The sequence below is a fragment of the Schistocerca piceifrons genome, chromosome 1, assembly GCF_021461385.2.
Source record: "Schistocerca piceifrons isolate TAMUIC-IGC-003096 chromosome 1, iqSchPice1.1, whole genome shotgun sequence".
NCBI classification, from domain to species: domain Eukaryota; kingdom Metazoa; phylum Arthropoda; class Insecta; order Orthoptera; family Acrididae; genus Schistocerca; species Schistocerca piceifrons.
The window spans coordinates 1,135,829,576-1,135,853,600 of NC_060138.1; the positions used below are offsets into that span (position 1 = coordinate 1,135,829,576).

Sequence of the window (24,025 nt, forward strand, 5' to 3'; positions counted from 1 at the left end):
GGCAGCCAAAACCTCTCGTACAAACAGAAGCTAAACGATGTCAAAGTTAGCGTAAGGAGGGCTATGCGTGAAGCGTTCAGTGAATTCGAAAGTAAAATTCTATGTACCGACTTGACAGAAAATCCTAGGAAGTTCTGGTCTTACGTTAAATCAGTAAGTGGCTCGAAACAGCATATCCAGACACTCCGGGATGATGATGGCATTGAAACAGAGGATGACACGCGTAAAGCTGAAATACTAAACACCTTTTTCCAAAGCTGTTTCACAGAGGAAGAGCTCACTGCAGTTCCTTCTCTAAATCCTCGCACAAACGAAAAAATGGCTGACATCGAAATAAGTGTCCAAGGAATAGAAAAGCAAGTGGAATCACTCAATAGAGGAAAGTCCACTGAATCTGACGGGATACCAATTCGATACTACACAGAGTACGCGAAAGAACTTGCCCCCCTTCTAACAGCCGTGTACCGCAAGTCTCTAGAGGAACGGAGGGTTCCAAATGATTGGAAAAGAGCACAGGTAGTCCCAGTCTTCAAGAAGGGTCGTCGAGCAGATGCGCAAAACTATAGACCTATATCTCTGACGTCGATCTGTTGTAGAATTTTAGAACATGTTTTTTGCTCGAGTATCATGTCGTTTTTGGAAACCCAGAATCTACTATGTAGGAATCAACATGGATTCCGGAAACAGCGATCGTGTGAGACCCAACTCGCTTTATTTGTTCATGAGACCCAGAAAATATTAGAGACAGGCTCCCAGGTAGATGCTATTTTTCTTGACTTCCGGAAGGCGTTCGATACAGTTCCGCACTGTCGCCTGATAAACAAAGTCTGATAGTCCATATGCTCTTACTTTGTTCATTAAACGACTGTGGGGAACTGTATCGAACGCCTTGCGGAAGTCAAGAAACACGGCATCTACCTGTGAACCCGTATCTATGGCCCTCTGAGTCTCGTGGACGAATATCAGACCAGCTGTGTGGCTGGATTGAAGAGTTTTTAGCAAACAGAACACAGCATGTTGTTATCAATGGAGAGACGTCTACAGACGTTAAAGTAACCTCTGGCGTGCCACAGGGGAGTGTTATGGGACCATTGCTTTTCACAATATATATAAATGACCTAGTAGATAGTGTCGGAAGTTCCATGCGGCTTTTCGCGGATGATGCTGTAGTATACAGAGAAGTTGCAGCATTAGAAAATTGTAGCGAAATGCAGGAAGATCTGCAGCGGATAGGCATTTGGTGCAGGGAGTGGCAACTGTCCCTTAACATAGACAAATGTAATGTATTACGAATACATAGAAAGAAGGATCCTTTATTGTATGATTATATGATAGCGGAACAAACACTGGTAGCAGTTACTTCTGTAAAATATCTGGGAGTATGCGTGCGGAACGATTTGAAGTGGAATGACCATATAAAATTAATTGTTGGTAAGGCGGGTACCAGGTTGAGATTCATTGGGAGAGTGCTTAGAAAATGTAGTCCATCAACAAAGGAGGTGGCTTACAAAACACTCGTTCGACCTATACTTGAGTATTGCTCATCAGTGTGGGATCCGTACCAGATCGGTTTGACGGAGGAGATAGAGAACATCCAAAGAAGAGCGGCGCGTTTCGTCACAGGGTTATTTGGTAACCGTGATAGAGTTACGGAGATGTTTAATAAACTCAAGTGGCAGACTCTGCAAGAGAGGCGCTCTGCATCGCGGAGTAGATTGCTCGCCAGGTTTCGAGAGGGTGCGTTTCTGGATGAGGTATCGAATATATTGCTTACCCCTACTTATACCTTCCGAGGAGATCACGAATGTAAAATTAGAGAGATTAGAGCGCGCACGGAGGCTTTCAGACAGTCGTTCTTCCCGCGAACCATACGCAACTGGAACAGGAAAGGGAGGTAATGACAGTGGCACGTAAAGTGCCCTCCGCCACTCACCGTTGGGTGGTTGCGGAGTATAAATGTAGATGTAGATGTAGATGAAGGGGGAAGGGGGGGAAGGGACGACCCACCTTTTCAAAATATTGAAATCTAGTCAGTTACTTCATATTTTAAAATTCTGAAAAAATATTCATCATTTTAATGACTGTTTCTACCAGATTACGTAAATGTTTTAAATGTTTCACGTAACACAAAAATTTAGGTCTTAGGAGTGAATGTCACCTTCCCGATGAATGTCGTATTCAGTATTTTCAAGTTCAGGACCTTATTTTCGCATTTTATCTCGTGAGTAAAAGTCAAAGACAACTAATAAAATTTAATTTTCTCTACAGTGGACATACCGTACTCCCCCCTCCCCACCCCCCCTGACGTTGGTAGTACACGTTCCTGAAAATGAGTTGATATTCCTGAGTGTGTGCTAAAAGTATGTATTTAAAAAGGGTGTTGTTGATGTAGCTCAAGAATAGGTGACGAATTTTGCTTTTTCAATTTTTTTAGGTTGGAGTTATACTAACGCCCCCCCCCCCTCCCCCCATTTTTAGTGCATGTCATGAAAAACGCGTTAATATTGGTGGGGTAATGTACGCGGCTTAGATATCATGTTTACTGGACATTTTTGCTTCGAATCAAGGCTCCTGTCATATCCCTGAATATTGGCCATTCCCCCTGGGACGCCCTGTGCTAAAAGTACCCCGTGCAAATTAAGTTCCATGTCTGGAAGGAAGAGACGATCAAAGTATTCAAACACTACCGGTAGGTGGCGTTTGCTGCGCCCGTTGCACTTGGAAACACAATTACAAAATGGAGGCGTTGATGGATGCAAGGTCGGCGATTCAGGTGTGAAGTTTAAAAGAAGAAAACTGCCCGTACTAATTTCATCGCCATTTGTTGCAAGTTTACGGTCGGAGTGTAATGTAACGAAAACAGGCGACATTTTTTTTCTTCCTGGAAATTGATAGACGGAACAGTTGAGCGAGGCGAACAAAGAACAAACTGTTCAAGCTCGTCCACCTCGGGTTACTACGTGTGCAGTATCCAAGTCTTGACAGAAGGCGATCGTTGTATTGATACGAAGCAGATTGCGCATAAAATCAGTATCTCCGTTGGCATTGTAGTGGATGTAATCCACAACATAATGCAACACTGGAAAACGTGTTCTCAGTGGATACTGCGGTAAGTCTCTGACGGGAATGAAGCTAAGCGAGCTGAAGTTCCTGACAGATTAAACCTGTACGACCAACTCAGACTCAAAGCTGGGACTTAAGCCTTTCATAAGCAAGAACTATGTTGGCTTAGCTCACTACTTGCCGTCATAGCTTTTCTACGGCCAGTACATCTACATCTACATCTACATCTACATAGATACTCCGTAAGCCACCGTGCGGTGCGTGGCAGAGGATATCGTGCAGCCGGCCAGTGTGGCCGAGCGGCTCTAGGCGCTTCAGTCTGGAACCGAGCGACCGCTGCGGTCGCAGGTTAGAATCCTGCCTTGGGCATGGATGTGTGTGATGTCCTTAGGTTAGTTAGGTTTAATTAGTTCTAAGTTCTAGGGGACTGATGACCTATGATGTTGAGTCCCATAGTGCTCAGAGCCATTTGAACCACTTGAACCAGTACTTAATTTACATGTGAACCACACTTTCCCAAAATTCTCCTAATAAACCGAAGTCGACCATCCGCCTTCCCTTCCACAGTTTTCACATGCTCGTTCCACGTCATATCGCTTCGCAACGTTAGGGCCTGACTTTTAAACGACTTGACTGTGTCAAGCAGGACTCTATTAACACTACACCGGAACATTAGAGGTTTGTTATTCCTACTCGCCCACATTAACTTACATTTTTCCACATTTCAAGCTAGCTGCCATTAATCACACAGCTAGAAATTTTGTCTAAGTGCTCCTCCTACTGTCATTCAACTTCGACACTTTACCGTGCACCACAGCATCATAAGCAAACAATCGCAGATTGGTGTCCGCCCTGTCCACCAAATCATTTATGTATACCGAGAACAACAACGGTCTTATCACATTTTTCTGGGACACTCCTGACGATACCCTCGTCTCTGACGAAAACTCGTCGTACATCTCCTATTTTCCAAAATCTGCAGAAGTTCTCCTGCATAGATTTCGGGGACTCCCAGTCCTGGAAGAAAGGACACAGTGGAAAAATGGCTTCGTCACGTACTACGGCATTGTTTCCAGAGTGAACTAGGACGCTGAAGTTCTTGGGTAGCTCTCTTGGTCGAGGACTTGCTCCTGAAAGGCAAAGGTCCCAGGTTCGATTAATGGTTCAAATGGCTCTGAGCACTATGGGACTTAACATCTGAGGTCATCAGTCCCATAGACTTAGTATTACTTACACCTAACTAACCTAAGGACATCACACACATCCATGCCCGAAGCAGGATTCGAACCTGCGACCGTAGCGGTCTCACGGTTCCAGACTGAAACGCCTGGAACCGCGCCGCCACACCGGCCGGCCCCAGGTTCGACTCTCGATCCGACACACAGTTTTAATCATATGGAAAGTTCAAAGTCAGCATACAGTCCTTTGCAGAGCGAAAATTCATTCTCGAATCGAGCGAAAGGATTTGTTTCTCTAGCACTTAATTCTGTGTCAGGTGGGGGCGGTAGTACAGCTAGAAGAGATCGACGACGAACGGCGCCGCCACCCCATCCCCTTCCCCTATCCACCCCTCTGACTAGCAAGTATAACTGGTGCTTTTTTCAGATGGTAATGTTGCTATGATATATCTCATTAGAGAGAAAGCCACTGAAAAGACTGTTAATGATGCATTAAAAGACTTACTAAGCACTGGATATCGACGGAAAGCAAGGACGGATGCTTGACGCATTTAGGGGGGCGGGAGCGGCAGTTTCGAACATGCGCCGGTCCTTAGCGCCTCTTGACGTCACTCGGTCACCTAACGTCATCATTATGCCACGCCATTATTCATCAAATGGTTCAAATGGCTCTGAGCACTATGGGAATCAACTGCTGAGGTCATTAGTCCCCTAGAACTTAGAACTAGTTAAACCTAACTAACCTAAGGACATCACAAACATCCATGCCGGAGGCAGGATTCGAACCTGCGACCGTAACGGTCTTGCGGTTCCAGACTGCAGCGCCTTTAACCGCACGGCCACTTCGGCCGGCATTATTCATCACTGACTATATTTTAACTCTAACAAGGGAACCTCCCCATCGCACCCCCCTCAGATTTAGTTATAAGTTGGCACAGTGGATAGGTCTTGAAAAACTGAACACAGATCAATTGCGAAAACAGGAAGAAATTGTGTGGAACTGTGAAAAAATAAGCAAAATATACAAACTGAGTAGTTCAAGGGAAGATAGGCAACATTAAGGACAATGGGAACGCGGGAGCGCCGTGGTCTCGTGGTAACGTGAGCAGCTGCGTAATGAAAGGTCGTTGGTTCAAATCTTCCATCGAGTGAAAAGTTTAATTTTTTATATTCAGTTTATGTGACAAACTCTTATGTTTTCATCACTTTTTTGGGAGTGATTATCACATCCACAAGAAAACCTAAATCGGGCAAGGTAGAAGAATCTTTTTACCCATTCGCCAAGTGTACAAGTTAGGTGGGTCGACAACATATTCCTGTCATGTGACGCACATGCCGTCACCAGTGTCGTATAGAATATATCAGATGTGTTTTCCTGTGGAGGAATAGGTTGACCTATGACCTTGCGATCAAATGTTTTCTGTTCCCATTGGAGAGGTACGTCCTTTCGTCTACTAATCGCATGGTTTTGCGATGCAGTCGCAAAACATAGACACTAAACTTATTACAGTGAACAGAGATGTCAATGAACGAACGGACAGATAATAGCTATGTAAAAATAAAGAAAGTAAAATTTTCAGTCGAGGGCAGACTTGAACCAACGACCTCTCGTTCTGCAGCTGCTCACGCTACCATGGGACCACGGCCCTCCTAAACTCACATTCTCCATTATGTTGCTCATCGACTACTCAGTTTGTATATTTTGCTTATTTTTTCACAGTTCCACACAACTTCTTCCTGTTTTCTCAATTGATCTGTGTTCAGTTTATCAAGGCCTATCCACTGTGCCAACTTATAACTAAATCTGAGGGGGGTGCGATGGGGAGGTTCCCTTGTAAGATATAATCATCAAAAAAGTTTTAAAAACCATCTCTATTTTCCGTCTATGTGTATTTTACAAAATCCTCTTTTATTGTTATTGTGTCTAGGAATCCTGCACACTCGATTCGCTAGACAAACAAGCAAACAACTCGTATTAATGCGTTTTATTACCACAAAACGATTACAATACTTAACTTTAATAGATGTGTCGCAAGCAAACGGCGACACACAAAATAATCAGTCTTCTTGAGAATAAACAATCACAAGTCTGTGCTACATAGAGATTCCTAACCAAGTTGTTAACACTGAAGCTGCTATTGAAGAGGCTGCTATCGAAGTAGAGTGCCACCAGTCGGTCGCGGCGCTTACGTAGTCTTCACCTAGGAGCCACTACGGTCGTTCTGGAGGGAGGTCGATCAGCGTGCGATTGGCTGATCTCTTCTCACAGCCTTCTCTTCCCTGTCGTTCCCGACTGGCGTGCCGGCGCTGACTCTACGCCGTAACAACTGTCACTTGTTTTTACGTAAAAATCGTCAATACCGTCCACCTATGTATTTTTTACAGAATCATCGTTCATTGTTACTTGTTTTTATGTAAAAAATCGTCAGTGTCGTCCACGTATGTATTTTTTAGAAAATCATCTGTTATAGTCACCTTTTATAACTTTTAACAGTCTTGAAATTCAGTTTATGTAACCTTTGGCTGAAGAGCAGTTTTTATGCGCTGTCGGTCCGCCCCCTTAGTGCTGTGGAATCGAAATAACAGTTATTATTATTATTATTATTAGAGTATTGATTACTATCGAGATCAATTAATAAGAACATTTTGTTGTATTCCTGTTATCTTTCGCCAAGCCTCTCTACTCACTGCCTACTCCTTGCGTATCCCACGGTGTTCCATTATTCCGCTGATGTGGTCGTTGAAAGAACGTCGTGGTCTCCCACATTTATGTCTGTCAGGTGGTTTCCATTCAAAAATTTTCTTTAGGCATCGATGACCTGACATTTTCAACAGATGTCCATACTACTTTACAGTTTTTTTTTTCAATTTTATCAGTGTTTCATCTGCCTTCATTGGTGAATGGCTTCGTTTTGGTGGGACAAGAACATCTCTAATAACCATAAGGAAAGAGTGGGTGAGCCAATGGTTGAAATAACAACAAAGGAAAAAGAAACAGACACAGCGGAAGTGCTTTTCACTTCCGAAGGCGATGGCGAAGTTAGCCACTGGTTTTATTTTCGATTCTTGATATTCTCGTACTCCTTCGTAAATAATACATTTCAACGGCTCTTATTCTTCTTTTCATGTCAGTGAGTCTAACCAAAACCGAATATCTGGTTGTGAATAGCGACATTAAATTTAAAGCCCACATCAATGACGGAACAGTTTGGGAAAAGGTAGAAAAATTAAATATCTGGGCGCATATATTAACAAAAACGACAGAAATGAAATTAGGAATACAACAAAGCAGAAAGGTAATAGGGTGAATGGATTCGTTTTGGTGGGACAAGAACATCTCTAATAACAATAAGAAAAGAGTGGGTGAGTCAATGGTTGAAATAACAACAAAGGAAAAAGAAACAGACACAGCGGGAAGTGCTTTTCACTTCTGAAGGCGATGGCGAAGATAGCCACCGAAAGCTCGACTGTTTTATTAGAAATGGCACTTTATTAAAGCAGGTGATATTTTATTCAGTTATTAAGTGGTTCTCTGAAAATGGACCGTTCTCAAATTTTGAGTTCTGTAGAACAAATAAAGATATAGCAACAATTGATGTAGCACATGAATAGGAGTTGGCAAACTGGGTAGAATGCTCCAAATTTGTGGACGTTCATGTAGATGAAAACTTGGACTGGAAGAAGCATATTACTGAGATTCTCTGACAATTAAGTTCAGCTACTTTTGATCTCCGAATAATCACCCTCATGATATATTTTGCATACTTCCACTAAATGTCTTATGTATCTCACCATTTAGAAAGAAAACTGTGGTTGCACAAAAGCGAGCAGCAAGAATAGTATGTGGTGTTCGTACACAGTCGTCTTGTGGGTACCCCTTCAAGGAGTTAGCCACGTCAACTGCATCGCCACGATACATATATTCGGTAATGAAATTCATCATAAATAATCCATCATAATTTGAGAAGAACAGTGATGTTCATACCTACAACACTAGAGGGAAAAATGACCTTTAGTGCTCATTATTAATGCAAGCAGTAGGTGAGAAACGAGTTTAGTATGCAGCAACAAAAATTTGTGATTGTTTGTCCAAAAACTCTGAATCGTGACCAAGAGGCCCCTGCGGGTGGCATCAAAGGTCTCAATGAAACCACGCCACATTTCGCTGTCGGAAATGACCATTCAGAGTGTGAGTTGCAACAGGACATGTTCTTGACAACCTTTTACATTGCTGGCACCGTTGGACGTTTCAACCGTTCTCTAAGGGTATTGCCAGACTGCATTCACTACATTATCTACATGGATACTCTGCAAATCACATTTAAGTGCCTGGCAGAGGGTTCATCGAACCACCGTCACAATTTTCTATTATCCCAGTCTTGTATAGTGCGTGGAAAGAACGAACACCTGTATGTTTCCGTACACGCTCTGATTTGCCTTATGCTATCATGGTGGTCGTTTCTTCCTATGTAGGTCGGCGTCAAAAAAATATTTTCGCATTTGGAGAAGAAAGTTGGTGATGGAAATTTCGCGAGGAGATCCCTCCGCAACGAAATCCGCCTTTGTTTTAATGATGTCCGTCGCAAATCCTGTATCATTTCAATGACACTCACTCCTTATTTCGCGATAATACAAAACGTGCTTTCCTTCTTTGAACTTTTTCGATGTACTCCGTCAATCCTATCCGGTAAGGACCCCACACCGCGCAGCAGTATTCTAAAAGAGGACAGACAAGCGTAGTGTAGGCAGTCTCCTTAGCAGATCTGTTACATTTTCTAACCGTCCTGCCAATAAAACGCAGTCTTTGATTAGCCTACCCCACAACATTTTCTGTGTATTCCTTCCAATTTAAGTTGTTCGTAATTGTAATTGCTAGGCATTTAGTTGAATTTACGGCCTTTGTATTTGACATTTATCGTGTAACCGAAGTTTAACGGATTCCTTTTGGCACTCATGTGGATGACCTAACACTTTTCGTTATTTAGGGCCAATTGCCAATTTTCGCACCTTACAGATGTCTTTTCTAAATCGTTTCGCAATTTGTTTTGATCTTCTGATGACTTTACTAGTCGATCAAAGACAGCGTCATCTGCAAACAACCTAAGACGGCTGCTCAGATTGTCTCCCAAATCGTTTATATAGATAAGGAACAGCAAAGGACCTATAGCTCTACCCTGGTGAACGCCACCAGTCACTGCTGTTTTTCCCATTGAAGTTGATCGCACTCCTTTGGAGTGCAGCGCGACTCCGTTTTTGCTCCGGTGTACAGATTACAAAGACCAAGGATCGTTCAAAACAATTCAACGAAATTGAAACATGATCTGGAGCGGGAAAGGGTACTTACGTTTTTTCATTGCTCTTCCTGTGGCGCTATGATGCATGGATAAAACGGTAGGTGGTCCTTTTAAGACACCGCCTCCCCCCCCCCCCCCACCGCCTCCCCCCTCCACCCAGCAGTTCGGCAGCACGCTTGGTGGCACCTGTGTATATTTGCTGAGCACGTTTCAAATGTACGTTTGGCCGCGCGGGGTAGACGTGCGGTCTAGGGCGCCTTGTCACGGTTCGCGCGGCTCTCCCTGTCAGAAGTGCGAGTCCTCCCTCGGGTATGGCTGTGTGTGTAGTCCTTAGCGTAAGTTTTAGTTAGGTTAAGTAGTGTGTAAGCTTAGGGACCGGTGACCTCAGCAGTTTGGGCCTTTACAACTTATCACTAATTTCTAAATTTCCAAATGTGCGTTCAGAAATTTCGGCATTAAGTGAGTCTGGCAACTGCTCCAGCGCCTGAGAGTTAGGTAACCCCTTCGACATTCCTTGAGTGGGTTTTGCTGAAACCAAGAGGACTGGTTTTGAATAGGGCCTTAGTGGTCCCAAGGTGTACACGAGAGCAGAAACTGCGATAGTGCTGCACTCCACCGGATGCGGCCGCGTTCAATGCGGTTGCAGCCGTACAATGTCCTTGGAGAAGGGCTGATACGTCCGAAGTTGTCAGGAGTGTGAAAGGTTGTGAAGAATATGTTCCTGCTGTTCAACGCACTGCGAAAAAATGTGTCGGAATTGACGCCGCTAGAGAACGTGTGGTTTCATTGACGTCCTTTATGTCACCCCTGAGGCCTTTTCATGTCCATTGTGAGCGGTGGTGTGTCTGAAATCTTTTCCTTGGCCACCCCAAAAGAAAACTGCGTGATTTGAACGCTGGGCCACGCGGTTTCGACCTCCATCGTAGAGATATTGTAACGTACGATTATTACGAGTTGTCGTCTTGCATTGAAAGCATAGCGCAGCTTGCCGTGGAGTCGGGAGGAGGGCAGATGTCTGTTTCTCTCGCTGGCACAGCTGACGCTTGTTACTGGGCCGAGCGTGCCTTCTACTTGACTAATGCTGCGTGCAATATGTTTACACATATTCTCTGTGAATCTGAAGAAGAGCTATTAAACATCAATCAATCTTTTTCATACTTTTCATATCAAATTCTATAGGTAACACATCCATACTGTTAAAATTTCAAATGAATAACTTCGATACTGTTGGAGGTATAAATTTTTACCTAAAACACATAATAACCGTGCTGTCATTGTGAAACTGAGTTGCCGGCCGCTGTGGCCGAGCAGTTCTAGGCGTTTCAGTCCGGAACGGCGCTGCTGCTACGGTCGCAGGTTCGAATCCTACCTCGGGCATGAATATGTGTGTTATCCTTAGGTTAGTTAGGTTTAAGTAGTTCTAAGTCTAGGGGACTGATGACCTCAGATGTTCAGTCCCATAGTGCTTAGACTCATTTGAACCATTTTGTTGTGCAGTAGGAAAATTTGAGACGACTGCCCGAATGAACTTGATTCTGTAGTAGGCAGCAGAAGCGACGTCGAGTATAAATCTATTAGTAATTTATTTTGTGAAGAGGAATCGTATTTTGTTTCCATTCAATTTTATTTAGTTTCAGAATTACGAGATTTCAAATCTAAATTACATTTGGTAATCTCATTGACTGCCATTAGAAATACCACGATTATAGAAGTGGTCGAGATGATCTGATTGTCTGCTTAACATACTGGCCTATAGGATTTAAGCACTTCCCACGCGTTTGAGTTGGGCTTTGTGCGTCAGATCTATGAGTCGAAATAGTCGCTCGGGAGTCATCTTCTCGTGATCATCTACGTTAAAAGGGCGCTGACCAAGTTTGTAGCAAAATGAAGAAATTCACGCATTTTGAGTGGTTCTCGTGTCGTTGATGAAAAACGATCCCAGTGTTTAGTATTTTGTGAAAGTTTGAGTTTTCTGAGTGATTTATTTTAGGAGGTATACGCGTGTGAACATTTCATGAAGTCCATAAACTCCGCATGGCTTGTTACGTGCAGATTCAAATGGTTCAAATGGCTCTGAACACTATGGGACTTAACATCTAAGGTCATCAGTCCCCTAGAACTTAGAACTACTTAAACCGAACTAACCTAAGGACATCACACACATCCATGCCCGAGGCAGGATTCGAACCTGCGACCGTAGCAGTAGCGCCTAGAACCGCAAGACCACCGCGGCCGGCTACGTGCAGATAACGAGACATTATGTCCAGCACTTCTTTACGAGAATCGTACTCAGTGGCTGAATGTGTTAACTCGCAATTAGCCGTGGGTCACTGACGGTTTAGGATCTTCCAAATATCATATCGGTCTAAATATCTTTTGGCTGCTTTCAGGTGTGAACTTGTAAAAGCGACAGCCAGTAACATTGCGTAATTGATGTTGGGATATTGAATACGGACTTGATAGACATTTTACTCTTTTAGAGACGATAAATCAATTTAACGGAAATTTTAGACTTTTTTTTTTTTTTTCAAACGCATGCAAGAACCCCGAACGCTGGATAGTTTAATTAACTTTCAGCTACTGCCCATGGACTGCAGCTATATAGCCTTTACGTAGTAGGGAATTAGTCGAATTTTCGTCAACGCAGCTGTCTTCGGCTAAACCAGTCTCTACCATCGCAGACTGAAGAGACAGACAACCTGAAATCTATCCAGGTAGGTGGACTGATCATTTAAAAGACAGTGAGAGACCAACCCGCCCCGCCCCGCCACAACACCAAAAGAAGGGATGAAATGTGGGTAAGAGGGCCTGTGACGAGAATCTCATCGGGCGACACGACCACGGTGGGAAGAATTGTGGTGCAATGAGATATCGTTAGCCGATACGATGGCATTAACGCCCCTTACACCCCGCAAAAACTTCCGAGCTGTGGCCTTTCTTTCGTATGCTGCCGAGCCCGGCTATGGCGACCATGGTTTTGAATCATAACAGAGAGTAATTGCAGGCACCTTTGAGCCAAATTTCAAACTTAAATGAGGGATTCAGTGGCATTTACAGGGTGGTTTGCAATAAATGATCTTTTAATTCTGTTTCACAGCTTATTTACAGGGCGACAATTATTGAACTGTATGAAATAAAATCGTCATAGCTTCTGAACGATTTGCGTTAGGACGTTCAAACTGCACAGGTGGCCGCGGGGCATGATGGGGATTCGTATGGGCTGTATGGTTTGGTTTAGTGACGAATACCTCTATCATTTGGATGGGTTGATCAGTAAGCAAAATTGGCGCATTCGGGGGAGAGAGAATTCGCATTTCACGTTCGAGAAGTCTCTTCACCCTCAACGGGTGACTGTGTGGTGTGCAATGTCCAGTCACTGAATAATCGGTGCGATATTCCTTGATGGCCCGGTGACTACCGAATGGTATGTGAAGGTTTTGGAAAATGATTTCATCCCCATTACCCTAGGTGACCCTGATTTCGACAAGATGTAGTTCATGCAAGACGAAGCACGACCCCATCGAAGCAGGAGAGTGTTGGATGTCGTGGAGGAGCACTCTGGGGACCGCATTCTGGCTCTGGGGCACCCAGAGGCCACTGGCATTGGCCTCGATTACCCGCCATATTTTCCGCATGTGAACACGTGCGACTCCTTTTTGTGGGGCTATATTAAAGACAAGATGTCCAGCAATAACCCCAAAACCATTGCTGAGCTGATTCAGGCGGTCATCGACAGCGTCGATTTTCCGACACTTCAGCGGGTTATGGAGAATTTTGCTATTCGTCTGCGCCACATCACCACCAAGGACGCAGGTATATCGAACATGTCATCACGTAAATCCGAACATAGTGACGAAGTGATGTTTACATGTTGAATAAAGTGTGTGCACGCGGTAGTTTGTAACTAATTTACATTTTTCTTCATATAGTTCAGTAATTGTCAGTCTGTAAGAAGCTGGTAGCCTGCGATGAAAACCTTGCTTTTAAGTGCCGCGTGGGGCAGTCACCCAGTCTGAGTGCCTTGCCACGGTTCGCGCGGCTCCCCCCGTCGGAGGTTCGAGTCCTGCCTCGGGCATGAGTGTGTGTGTTGTCCTTAGCGTAAGTTAGTTTAAGTTAGATTAAGTAGTGTGTACGCCTAGGAACCGGTGACCTCAGCAGTTTGGTCCCACAGGAACCCACCACCTACCACTTGCTTTGTAGTGCAGTTTAATGTGTTCATTAACGTTAATGCTAATGATGCATACATATCCTGAACTGACTGTTTGCACATCATTTCGGTAAGAGAATCGTTTAAGTGATGGAACATGTGACTAAATACACTGAAGTGACAAAGAAACTGGTATAGGCATGCGTATTCAAATACAGAGATATGTAAACAGGCAGAATACGGCGCTGCGGTCGGCAAATGCCTATATAAGACAAGTGTCTGGCGCAGTTGTTAGATCGGTTACTGCTGCTACAATGGGAGGTTATCAAGATTTAAGTGAGTTTGAACGTGGTGTTATATTTGGCAGAAGAGCGATGGGACACAGCATCTCCGAGGTAGCGATGAAGTGGGGATTTTGTCATACAACCATTTCACGAGTGTACGATGAATATCAGGAATCTGGTAAAACATCAAATTTCCGACATCGGTTTCAATTCTGGGCCATCAACAAGTGTCAGGGTGCGAACCACTCAACGAAATATCATCGATATGGGTTTGTGGAGCCGAAGGCCCACTCGTGTACCTTTGATGACTGCACGACACAGAGCTTTACGCCTCGCCTGAGGGCCCGTCAACACCGACATTGGACCGTTGATGACTGGAAACATGTTGTCTGGTTGGACGACTCTCGTTTCAAACTGTATTGAGCGGGTGGATGTGTATGGGTATGGAGACAACCTCATGAATCCGTGGATCCTGCACGTCAGCAAGGGACTGTTGAAGATGCTGAAAGCTCTGTAATGGTGTGGGGCATATCCTGATCTGACTCCTTCCACATCATTTCGGTAAGAGAATCGTTTAAATGATCTATGGAACATGTAACTAAATACACTGAAGCGGCAAATATACTGTTATAGGCATGAGTACTCAAAGGCAGAGACATATAAACAGGCAAGATAGGCAGAACATGGCGGCGCGGTCGGTAACGCCTATATACGAGGTGCATTCAAGTTCTAAGGCCTCCGATTTTTTTTCTAATTAACTACTCACCCGAAATCGATGAAACTGGCGTTACTTCTCGACGTAATCGACCTGCAGACGTACACATTTTTCACAACGCTGACGCCATGATTCCATGGCGGCGGCGAAGACTTCTTTAGGAGTCTGTTTTGACCACTGGAAAATCGCTGAGGCAATAGCAGCACGGCTGGTGAATGTGCAGCCACGGAGAGTGTCTTTCATTGTTGGAAAAAGCCAAAAGTCACTAGGAGCCAGGTCAGGTGATTAGGGAGCATGAAGAATCACTTCAAAGTTGTTATCACGAAGAAACTGTTGCGTAACGTTGGCTCGATGTGTGGGTGCGTTGTCTTGGTGAAACAGCACACACGCAGCCCTTCCCGGACGTTTTTGTTGCAGTGCACGAAGGAATTTGTTCTTCAAAACATTTTCGTAGGATGCACCTGTTACCGTAGTGCCCTTTGGAACGCTATGGGTAAGGATTACGCCCTCGCTGTCCCAGAACATGGACACCATCATTTTTTCAGCACTGGCGGTTACCCGAATATTTTTTGGTGGCGGTGAATCTGTGTGCTTCCATTGAGCTGACTGGCGCTTTGTTTCTGGATTGAAAAATGGCATCCACGTCTCATCCATTGTCACAACCGACGAAAAGAAAGTCCCATTCATGCTGTCGTTGCGCGTCAACATTGCTTGGAAACTTGCCACACGGGCAACCATGTGGTCGTCCGTCAGCATTCGTGGCACCCACCTGGATGACACTTTTCGCATTTTCAGGTCGTCATGCAGGATTGTGTGCACAGAACACACAGAAATGCCAACTCTGGAGGCGATCTGTTCAACAGTCATTCGGCGATCCCCCAAAACAATTCTCCCCACTTTCTCGATCATGTCGTCAGACCGGCTTGTGCGAGCCCGAGGTTGTTTCGGTTTGTTGTCACACGATGTTCTGCCTTCATTAAACTGTCGCACCCACGAACGCACTTTCGACACATCCATAACTCCATCACCAAATGTCTCCTTCAACTGTCAATGAATTTCAATTGGTTTCACACCACGCAAATTCAGAAAACGAATGATTGCACGCTGTTCAAGTAAGGAAAACGTCGCCATTTTAAGTATTTAAAACAGTTCTCATTCTCGCCGCTGGCGGTAAAATTCCATCTGCCGTACGGTGTGCCATTTCTGGGACATATTGACAATGAACGCGGCCTCATTTTAAAACAATGCGCATGTTTCTATCTCTTTCCAGTCCGGAGAAAAAAAATCGGAGGCCTTAGAACTTGAATCCACCTCGTAAGATGACAAGTGTCTGGCACAGTTGTTAGATCGGTTACTTCTGCTACAATAGCAGGTTATCAAGATTTAAGTGAGTTTGAAGGGATATGGGACCCCTAATATGTAAATGTCGCCGGGTGCAAGTCTTTCGATTTGACTCCACTTCGGCGACTTACACGTCGATGGGGATGAAAATGATGATGAGTAGGACAACACAACACCCAGTCCCTGAGCGGAGAAAATCTCTGACGCAGCCAGGAATCGAACCCGGGTCCTTAGAACGGACATTCAGTCGCGATGAGCTCTCAGCTACCGGGGGCGGACATGGGACCCCTCATACGTCTAGATACGACTCTGACAGGTGACACGTATGTAAGCATCCTGTCTAAGCACCTGCATCCTTTCACGTCCATTGTGCATTCCGACGGACTTCGGCAATTCCAGCAGGGCAACGTGACACCCCACTCGTCCAGAATTGCTACAGAGTGGCAAAAGGAACACTCTTCTGAGTTTAAACACTTCCGCTAGCCACCAAACTCCACAGACATGTACATTATTGAGCGTATCTGGGATGCCTTGCAACGTGCTGTTCAGAAGAGATCTCCAGCCCCTCGTACTCTTAGGATTTATGGACAGCCCTGCGCTACTTCAGATCTTTGTCGAGTCCATGTTACGTCGTGTTGCGGCACTTCTGCGTGCTCACGGGAGCCGTCCGCATTAGGCAAGTGTACCAGTTTCTTTGGCTGTTCAGTGTAATTAACTTCCAAGATGCTACTCCAGGCGGGTGTAAAAATATATGTGCGCAACGGAAAATAATAAACGCTAAAATGAACATTTGGCCCCGTCTGATTACCCCCTGAAGCAGATCTTAGGATCTCTTAATGGACTTTAACATATAAATTACAACCTAAACGTAAATGAATTATTAAGGCAGCTAATACTACTAAATGATAAACGTTGTTTCTGCTTATATATTCATTGTATGTTACAAAACCTTTATGTTACAAAGTTTACATTTCCTGAGTAAAATTACTAATCAGTTGCTTAACTCTGCCCCTTATTATGACTGCGCGATCTAATATCAATAACGCGAGATGAGTGACATCATCTACCTACCAAACGCTAGAAGACACTACTTTCAAAGATGATCTACGATGGTGTGGAACCTCAGTGGAAATAAACTAACGTGATCACAGCTGTTTAACTTTTATAGCCCTAATAAGCCGAAGCAATTTGCGATATCACGTATGTACTGCGTCCGGTGTGTCGAAGTGATGGTTCTTGTACTCGTCTGCGACGATGGAAGAACTCCAGCCACAAATAAACTCTTTCAAATGCTAGGACGGCAGAAGGCGGTCCTCTGAATAATATAATCTAATACTCTCTGTGTTATACAGACAAGAAACGCGAACTCCCAGCCACAAGGACGGAGTTCAGATAACGTCACAACGTAAGTACACTACTGCTGCTACTACTACTACTACGTGATCAGGCCCAGCGGACCGCACGCATCTACAAGTTTCCTCCTCCACTGTGTTCTGTCCATTGCTGCTATCCGCCATCCGTTCACATCTATTGACACTTGGTTTAAATCTTCATGGAGTCCATCCCTCCAACGCTTCTTGGGTCTCCCTGGCGGTCTCTTTCCTGTAGTTGTGAAATCCAGGAGCTTCAGAGGACATCTGTGATCCTCCATCGGGACCACATGGCCGGCCCACTGCATTCGTTTGGATTTCACGGTTCCTGTTATGTTGAGCTGCTGGTATAGTTCCTCAAGCTCTTGGTTGTATCTGATCCTCCATTGCCCTGTATCAGCATCCAGAATAGGACCGAAGATCTTCCGAAACACTTTTCTCTCATAAACAATGACCGAAGCGTATAGTATAGGCAGAGGAAGTGCTCTCATTACTGAACGTTGAGTACTCAATGACGACTTCCAGCCCGGAGGTGAAGTCCAGAATCTACAGGTTCGCAACAGTGCAGTGCCTAACTGTTCTAACTATAAACTGTCCTGAGAGCAAAATCAGCAAGTCCGTCAGTACCAACACAGCTGACATCGAGTGACCGTCACACACGGGCGCTCGCAACGGAAAACCTCGTCTCTTCACGGCTGGCCTCCCAGCAAGGCTTGGCTCCCCAGCATCGTAATTCCGAAAACGAATTATATTCCTGAAACCACGGAATATTCTCCCTCTCTATAGATTCTTCCGAGCGCCGACCAAACATATTTTAGTCTTTCGTCGTCCTGCACAGGAAGTTTGCGAGGAAAAACCTATATTCGTATAATGGTACGCTTCTGAGTAAAAATCCTTGAAAATAACCCAGCCTGCGTGGTTTCTGAGATGACGCGTCCTCGTTTCTCTCAGCTGCGTCCAAGATTTTCGTAGTTTCCGAAGTACAATCCTTCCCGTCTGGCTACAATACCATCTGGTCGCGACTCTATTGTGTCTTCGCGCTCAGATGTCCAGACTGTCCGCCTTGGCACTTCCTGTGTGGAGCTGAACCCCCACACCCGTGTGGGCCTTCCACCCAGGGCTTGAGTTCCGCCTGCCGTTTCATTTCCACTGTCGTTCCCACCTCTTCTAGTATAGGCAATCATTCATTACGCCGTTTTGATAATAAAGACACCCCTTTATATTTATATATACGATGTACAACCTATGATCTGATACCTAATTGTGTTCACGGCAAAGTATGTGGATAGGTGCCTGTAAGGTGCGAAATTATAGCCACCTTACAAACTGACTAGCAAAGGCTTTTCAACAGAAAATGCTGTATATGCTTTCACTGTTCAAATATTAAATGCTCTGAATAACCGGACATCACCCATTGGTATTTTCTGTGATCTTTCAAAGGCCTTTGATCGTGTAAATCATGGAATTCTTTTAGATAAGCTAAATCATTATGGTTTGAGTGGGGCAGTGCACAAATACTTAACTGGAAGAATGCAGAAAGTTGAAATAAGTGGTTCATGTAATGTTAAAACAACGGCTGATTCCTCAAACTGGGGGGCTATCAAGTATGGGGTCCCACAGGGTTCGGTCTTAGGTCCTTTACTGTTCTTGATATACATTAATGACATACCATTCCACATTGATGAAGATGCAAAGTTAGTTCTTTTTGCTGATGATACAAGTATAGTAATAACATCCAAAAACCAAGAACTAAGTGATGTAATTGTAAATGATGTTTTTCACAAAATTATTAAGTGGTTCTCAGCAAACGGACTCTCTTTAAATTTTGATAAAACACAGTATATACAGTTCTGTACAGTAAATGGCACAACTCCAGTAATAAATATAGACTTTGAACAGAAGTCTGTAGCTAAGGTAGAATTTTCAAAATTTTTTAGGTGTGTCCATTGATGAGAGGTTAAACTGGAAGCAACACATTGATGGTCTGCTGAAACGTCTGAGTTCAGCTACGTATGCTATTAGGGTTATTGCAAATTTTGGTGATAAGAATCTCAGTAAATTAGCTTACTATGCCTACTTTCATTCACTGCTTTCGTATGGCATCATATTCTGGGGTAATTCATCGTTGTGTACAAAAGTATTCATTGCTCAAAAACGTGTAATCAGAATAATTGCTGGAGCCCACCCACGGTCATCCTGCAGACATCTATTTAAGGATCTAGGGATCCTCACAGTAACCTCACTGTATATATATATATGAAATTTGTTGTTAATAATCCAACCCAGTTCAAAAGTAATAGCAGTGTGCATAGCTATAACACCAGGAGAAAGGATGATCTTCACTATGCAGGGTTAAATCTGACTTTGGCACAGAAAGGGGTAAATTATGCTGCCACAAAAGTCCTTGGTCACCTACCATACAGCATCAAAAGCCTGACAGATAGCCAACTATCATTTAAAAATAAATTAAAAGAATTTCTACTCATTGGCTGAACTTTTAGATATAAATTAAGGGAAAAAAAACAACAACAACAACTTAAACATTAGTGTCATGCAATATTTTGTGTAATGTAATATCTTGTACAGACATCTTTTATTAACCTGACACGTTCCACATCATTACGAAGTGTTGTATTCATGATCTATGGAAAAACAATTAATCTAATCTAATCTACTGTTACATGAAGGAGACAAGGTAGGAGACATGGTGAGCACGTCGCACGCCTGCCTCGTGTGTGTTGCAGGAGCGCTCGGGCGGCAACGTGTCCCTGAGCGAGCTGACTCTGCGCGCCGGCCCGGAGGACGACGGGGGGCAGGTGGCGTGCCGCGCCCACAACCCCCGGCTGCCCGCCGCCAGGCTCGAGGACGCCCGCACCCTCTCCGTGCTGTGTGAGTCGCAGGAGCGCGTGGCGCTATATGTCGTTCATTACGAGAATAAACCTGTTTAAGGGGGGTAGGACGTCAAACGGGCCGACTTGGAGCAGGAGAGGCACCACAGGACATTTTATTTTCTACTGTCTATACTTTTACAAATAAATCCATAAAACTTTGTCAGCGTGACCAGGAAGGATTCAGGATTCACACTCATAGCAGTGGAAGTGCAAAAACATAACACAATAATTTTTTTTAGGTATGAAATTTCATCATTTTTCACTTACTGTTGGCTGCATTTGTTGCTATAGGTACATTTTTCTTCACGAGTAAGAGAAATTCTTTCATGAATTTTGCACAGCATACAAACCATACTTACAGGTGTATGAAACTGTACAATTCTCCAAATCTATTAAAAACTGTGGTAAAAATTGAGATAATTAACTGCAAAATTTGATTTTTTTCTGAGTATAAAGTTTAAAACGCAACAGCTCATTCATTTTTTCATAAATTAAATATATTCTAGAGTTTCAGACACCTGTAAGTATGGTTTGTATGCTGTGCAAAATTCATCGAACAGTCTCTCTTACTTATGAAGAAAAGTGTACCTATAGCAACAAATGCAGCCAATAGTAAGTGAAAAAATGATGAAATTTCACATGTAAAAACAATATTTTGTCATGTTTTTGAACTTCCGCTGCTACGAGTGTGAATCCTGAATCCTTCCTGGTCCTGTTGACAAAGTTTTATGAATTTACTGGTAAAAGTATAGACAGTGGAAATCAAAATGTCCTCTGGTGCCTCTCCTGCTCCAAGTCAGCCCGTTTGACGTCCTACCCTTCTTAAACAAACACAAACGCGATGACTGGCCAGCAGCCGCAGTACATGTCAGCTGGGTTTGTTTATGCTCTTGGAAGTACGTCCTACTTATGCATAAGACATCCCTAAGTTACTGTACATGGAAGTTTAAGGTATTCTAATACAGGGGTTGCCAAGATATTAGCTCGCGGGTCGTGTCCAGGTACGAACGTCAAAGCGCTCAGCCTCGCTGCACACTTCCCCCACCACCGCGGCACACTGTTTGAGGCAAGGAGGGGGAAGAGGGGACAACTGTTAACGCGCCGCATTTAAATGGTAGTGCAGTCGCACTGCGTACGACTTGCTTTTTATAATTCACAAAACAATATACGCCATAAACAGAACAAATTTTCAGTATCATTTAATAATTTTTTCTATGCTGAAGTCTTAATGTAATTCTTACCCCGTGCAAACTGCCAACATACGGTAGACGCAAAAAATTGCACTCAAGATGCCACGTAATCGTGATTTATTTAGTTTCACAATCGAAAGGTCTTTCTCACAAATATGTGTATCGAAATATTGCACCACTTTTGCTACCTTATTATGGAGGTTTGGAAACACAACCTGAGGGGAGCAATGTAGACGTCCTGGACAGTTTTAACGTATGTATAAGGATTTCTCATTAAAACGGGAACATTGTAGGTAGTTCCAGAATGAGATTTTCACCCTGCAGCCGAGTGTGCGCTGATATGAAACTTCCTGGAAGATTAAAACTGTGTGCTGCTGGACCGAGACTCGAACTCAGGACCTTTGCCTTTCGGGGGCAAGTGCTCTACCATCTGAGCTACCGCAATATACTTTCTTTCAGCAGTGCTAGTTCTGAAAGGTTCGTAGGAGAGCTTCTGTAAAGTTTGGAAGGTAGGAGACGAGGTACTGGCAGAAATGAAGCTGTGAGGACGGTGCGTGAGTTGTGCGTGGGTAGCTCAGATGGTAGACCACTTGCCTACAAAAGGCAAAGGCCCGACTTCGAGTCTTGCTCCGGCAGACAGTTTCAATCTGCTACGAAGTTTTGTAGGTAGTTACTTACATCTGCACGTGCGCAGGGGTGCTTTCCACTGAAGCAGCAAACGGTCTCGAAAACGCTTCGCCAATAGATGTAAGATTTACCATGTCCTCAAAAAGTTAAGGCAACTATCTCTGAAGGCGACAATTAATTCTTCAAACCTCGTGTTTCCTTTAATGGCAGTGAGCATAGGGAACTAGACAGTGTTTGTCAAAATGTGTCCCTCTACAAGGCGATTTTCTTTTTAAATGCTTCCCCATCAAATCAGGAATAAGTTACCTTGCAATGTCTTACTGTAGGTAGTGTGCAGTCAAGTTCACTTAAAATGCGAAGCCTGCATTGCATTTCGGAAGTTCTACTTTTCGTACCTGCACTCCTTTTTCCTTCATAAATTCGACGTAGTGAGTTTTAAATCAAAAAATCGTTCCAGGCATGCCCCTTGACTTCACCTACATACTTCGCTGTAAAGCATGAAGTCTCCCTATTCGTCGTTCAATTTCATTCAAAAGTTTTTCACTAACAATGGAAGAATACAAGTGACTTCAGAATTTTACTATTCTTACCAACTATTTCTTCAAGTGCTCCAGGCTTGCAAATATAGCACTAACCACTTTTTGATGTACAGAACAATGAATCCTGTCTGTCGATCTTTGTAATTTTCGTTGTCAACTAAATCTTTAAATTCTTTCTGTGTGGTACTGTAATATCATTCCATAGCAAATATGCAATTCCTGTCACTTACGCGAATTCAGAACTGTCATCCTTTTCTTCTATCATTCCCACTAATTTTATAGGATTGCGATGATAGAGCGCTAGACTACCTCTTTTTGTGCAAGGAGCCACTCGACCTGTGAAGGTCCTTCATATCACAAACAAATATCAAAAGGTAAACAGCGCTGACGCCGCGATTTTGCCGAACTCAGAGAGTTGTGCCGACCGAACTGCACCGCAATGTTAAATCAAAGTTGCACTGTTCCAGGTGAAATTTGGCATGCCGTGGCCAACACTGTTCCAATGTATTAATAGCCATCGACGTTTTTCTTAATCATCTTTTAACTACATAATTTTTATTTCAGAAATCGTGTACAGTCACAGGCTCTGTACTGTTGTGACCTGATTGTTGTTCCGGTAATACATAGGGTGAAAATGGTTGACGCTGTTTCTTGCTCCGTAGTAAAACACTGGAAAGGAACAGCATTTAAAAAGTAGCGAGAAACAGGTTGTTCTTCCTCCCCCCTCCCTCTTACCATAACCTCCTACCCCTCTCCCTTTCCACCTCCATATCCACTTCTTCCATTTCCATGTGGCCAACAGCCCTTTACGCCTTCCACCTGCCTCATGCATCTCCCCCACCCTCCACTCCCTTTGTTCATTTCTCCTCCACCTTGGTCCTTCCATCGTTTCATCTATCCATCTCAACTTGTCCCTAGCCATGCTCATAGGCACATTTAGCCCCTGCAATACACTTCTCTAGAGCTGACTGATACTGCTCCCAAAACCCACCTGTCAAGTGGTCTCAAAATCATTTACTTGCCCATGATGTACAGGCCGCCATGCAAAGCATGTCGATAAAATAGGCCGCTAATACCCCAGATCACGTAAGAAACAGATTGCCCGATCGCTTGGTCTAGCAGGCAACCCTTGTCAGGGAACGGCCACCAGGCGGCAACAGCGTCACACCCTTACTTGTGGCACCAACCACTAGATGGCACTCCGTTCTGTGAAATATGTGGCAACGTCGTCCGAAGGCATGCAGCTTTCCACCATTTGGCGTCTGTGAAGTACAGCTGTTTCTGACATACCGGTGGTAGTGGATCGAGTCGTCATGCAGAGGGCCTGCGAGTATATCAATTGTGGAAGGAGTAGACGGACAAATCCTGAACTAAAAATGTTCAGAT

At 44.0% G+C, this 24,025-nt stretch overlaps 1 protein-coding gene across 1 annotated transcript in view; it reads left to right on the plus strand.

Annotated features, from left to right (window-relative positions):
• Positions 1 to 24,025, plus strand: part of LOC124778420 (nephrin-like) — a 159,389-nt gene that overhangs the window by 64,430 nt on the left and 70,934 nt on the right. Inside the window, exon 6 of the mRNA XM_047253642.1 lies at positions 20,137 to 20,281. Within this exon, the coding sequence (XP_047109598.1) occupies positions 20,137 to 20,281 (145 nt within the window). The remainder of the gene's footprint in view (positions 1 to 20,136; positions 20,282 to 24,025) is intronic.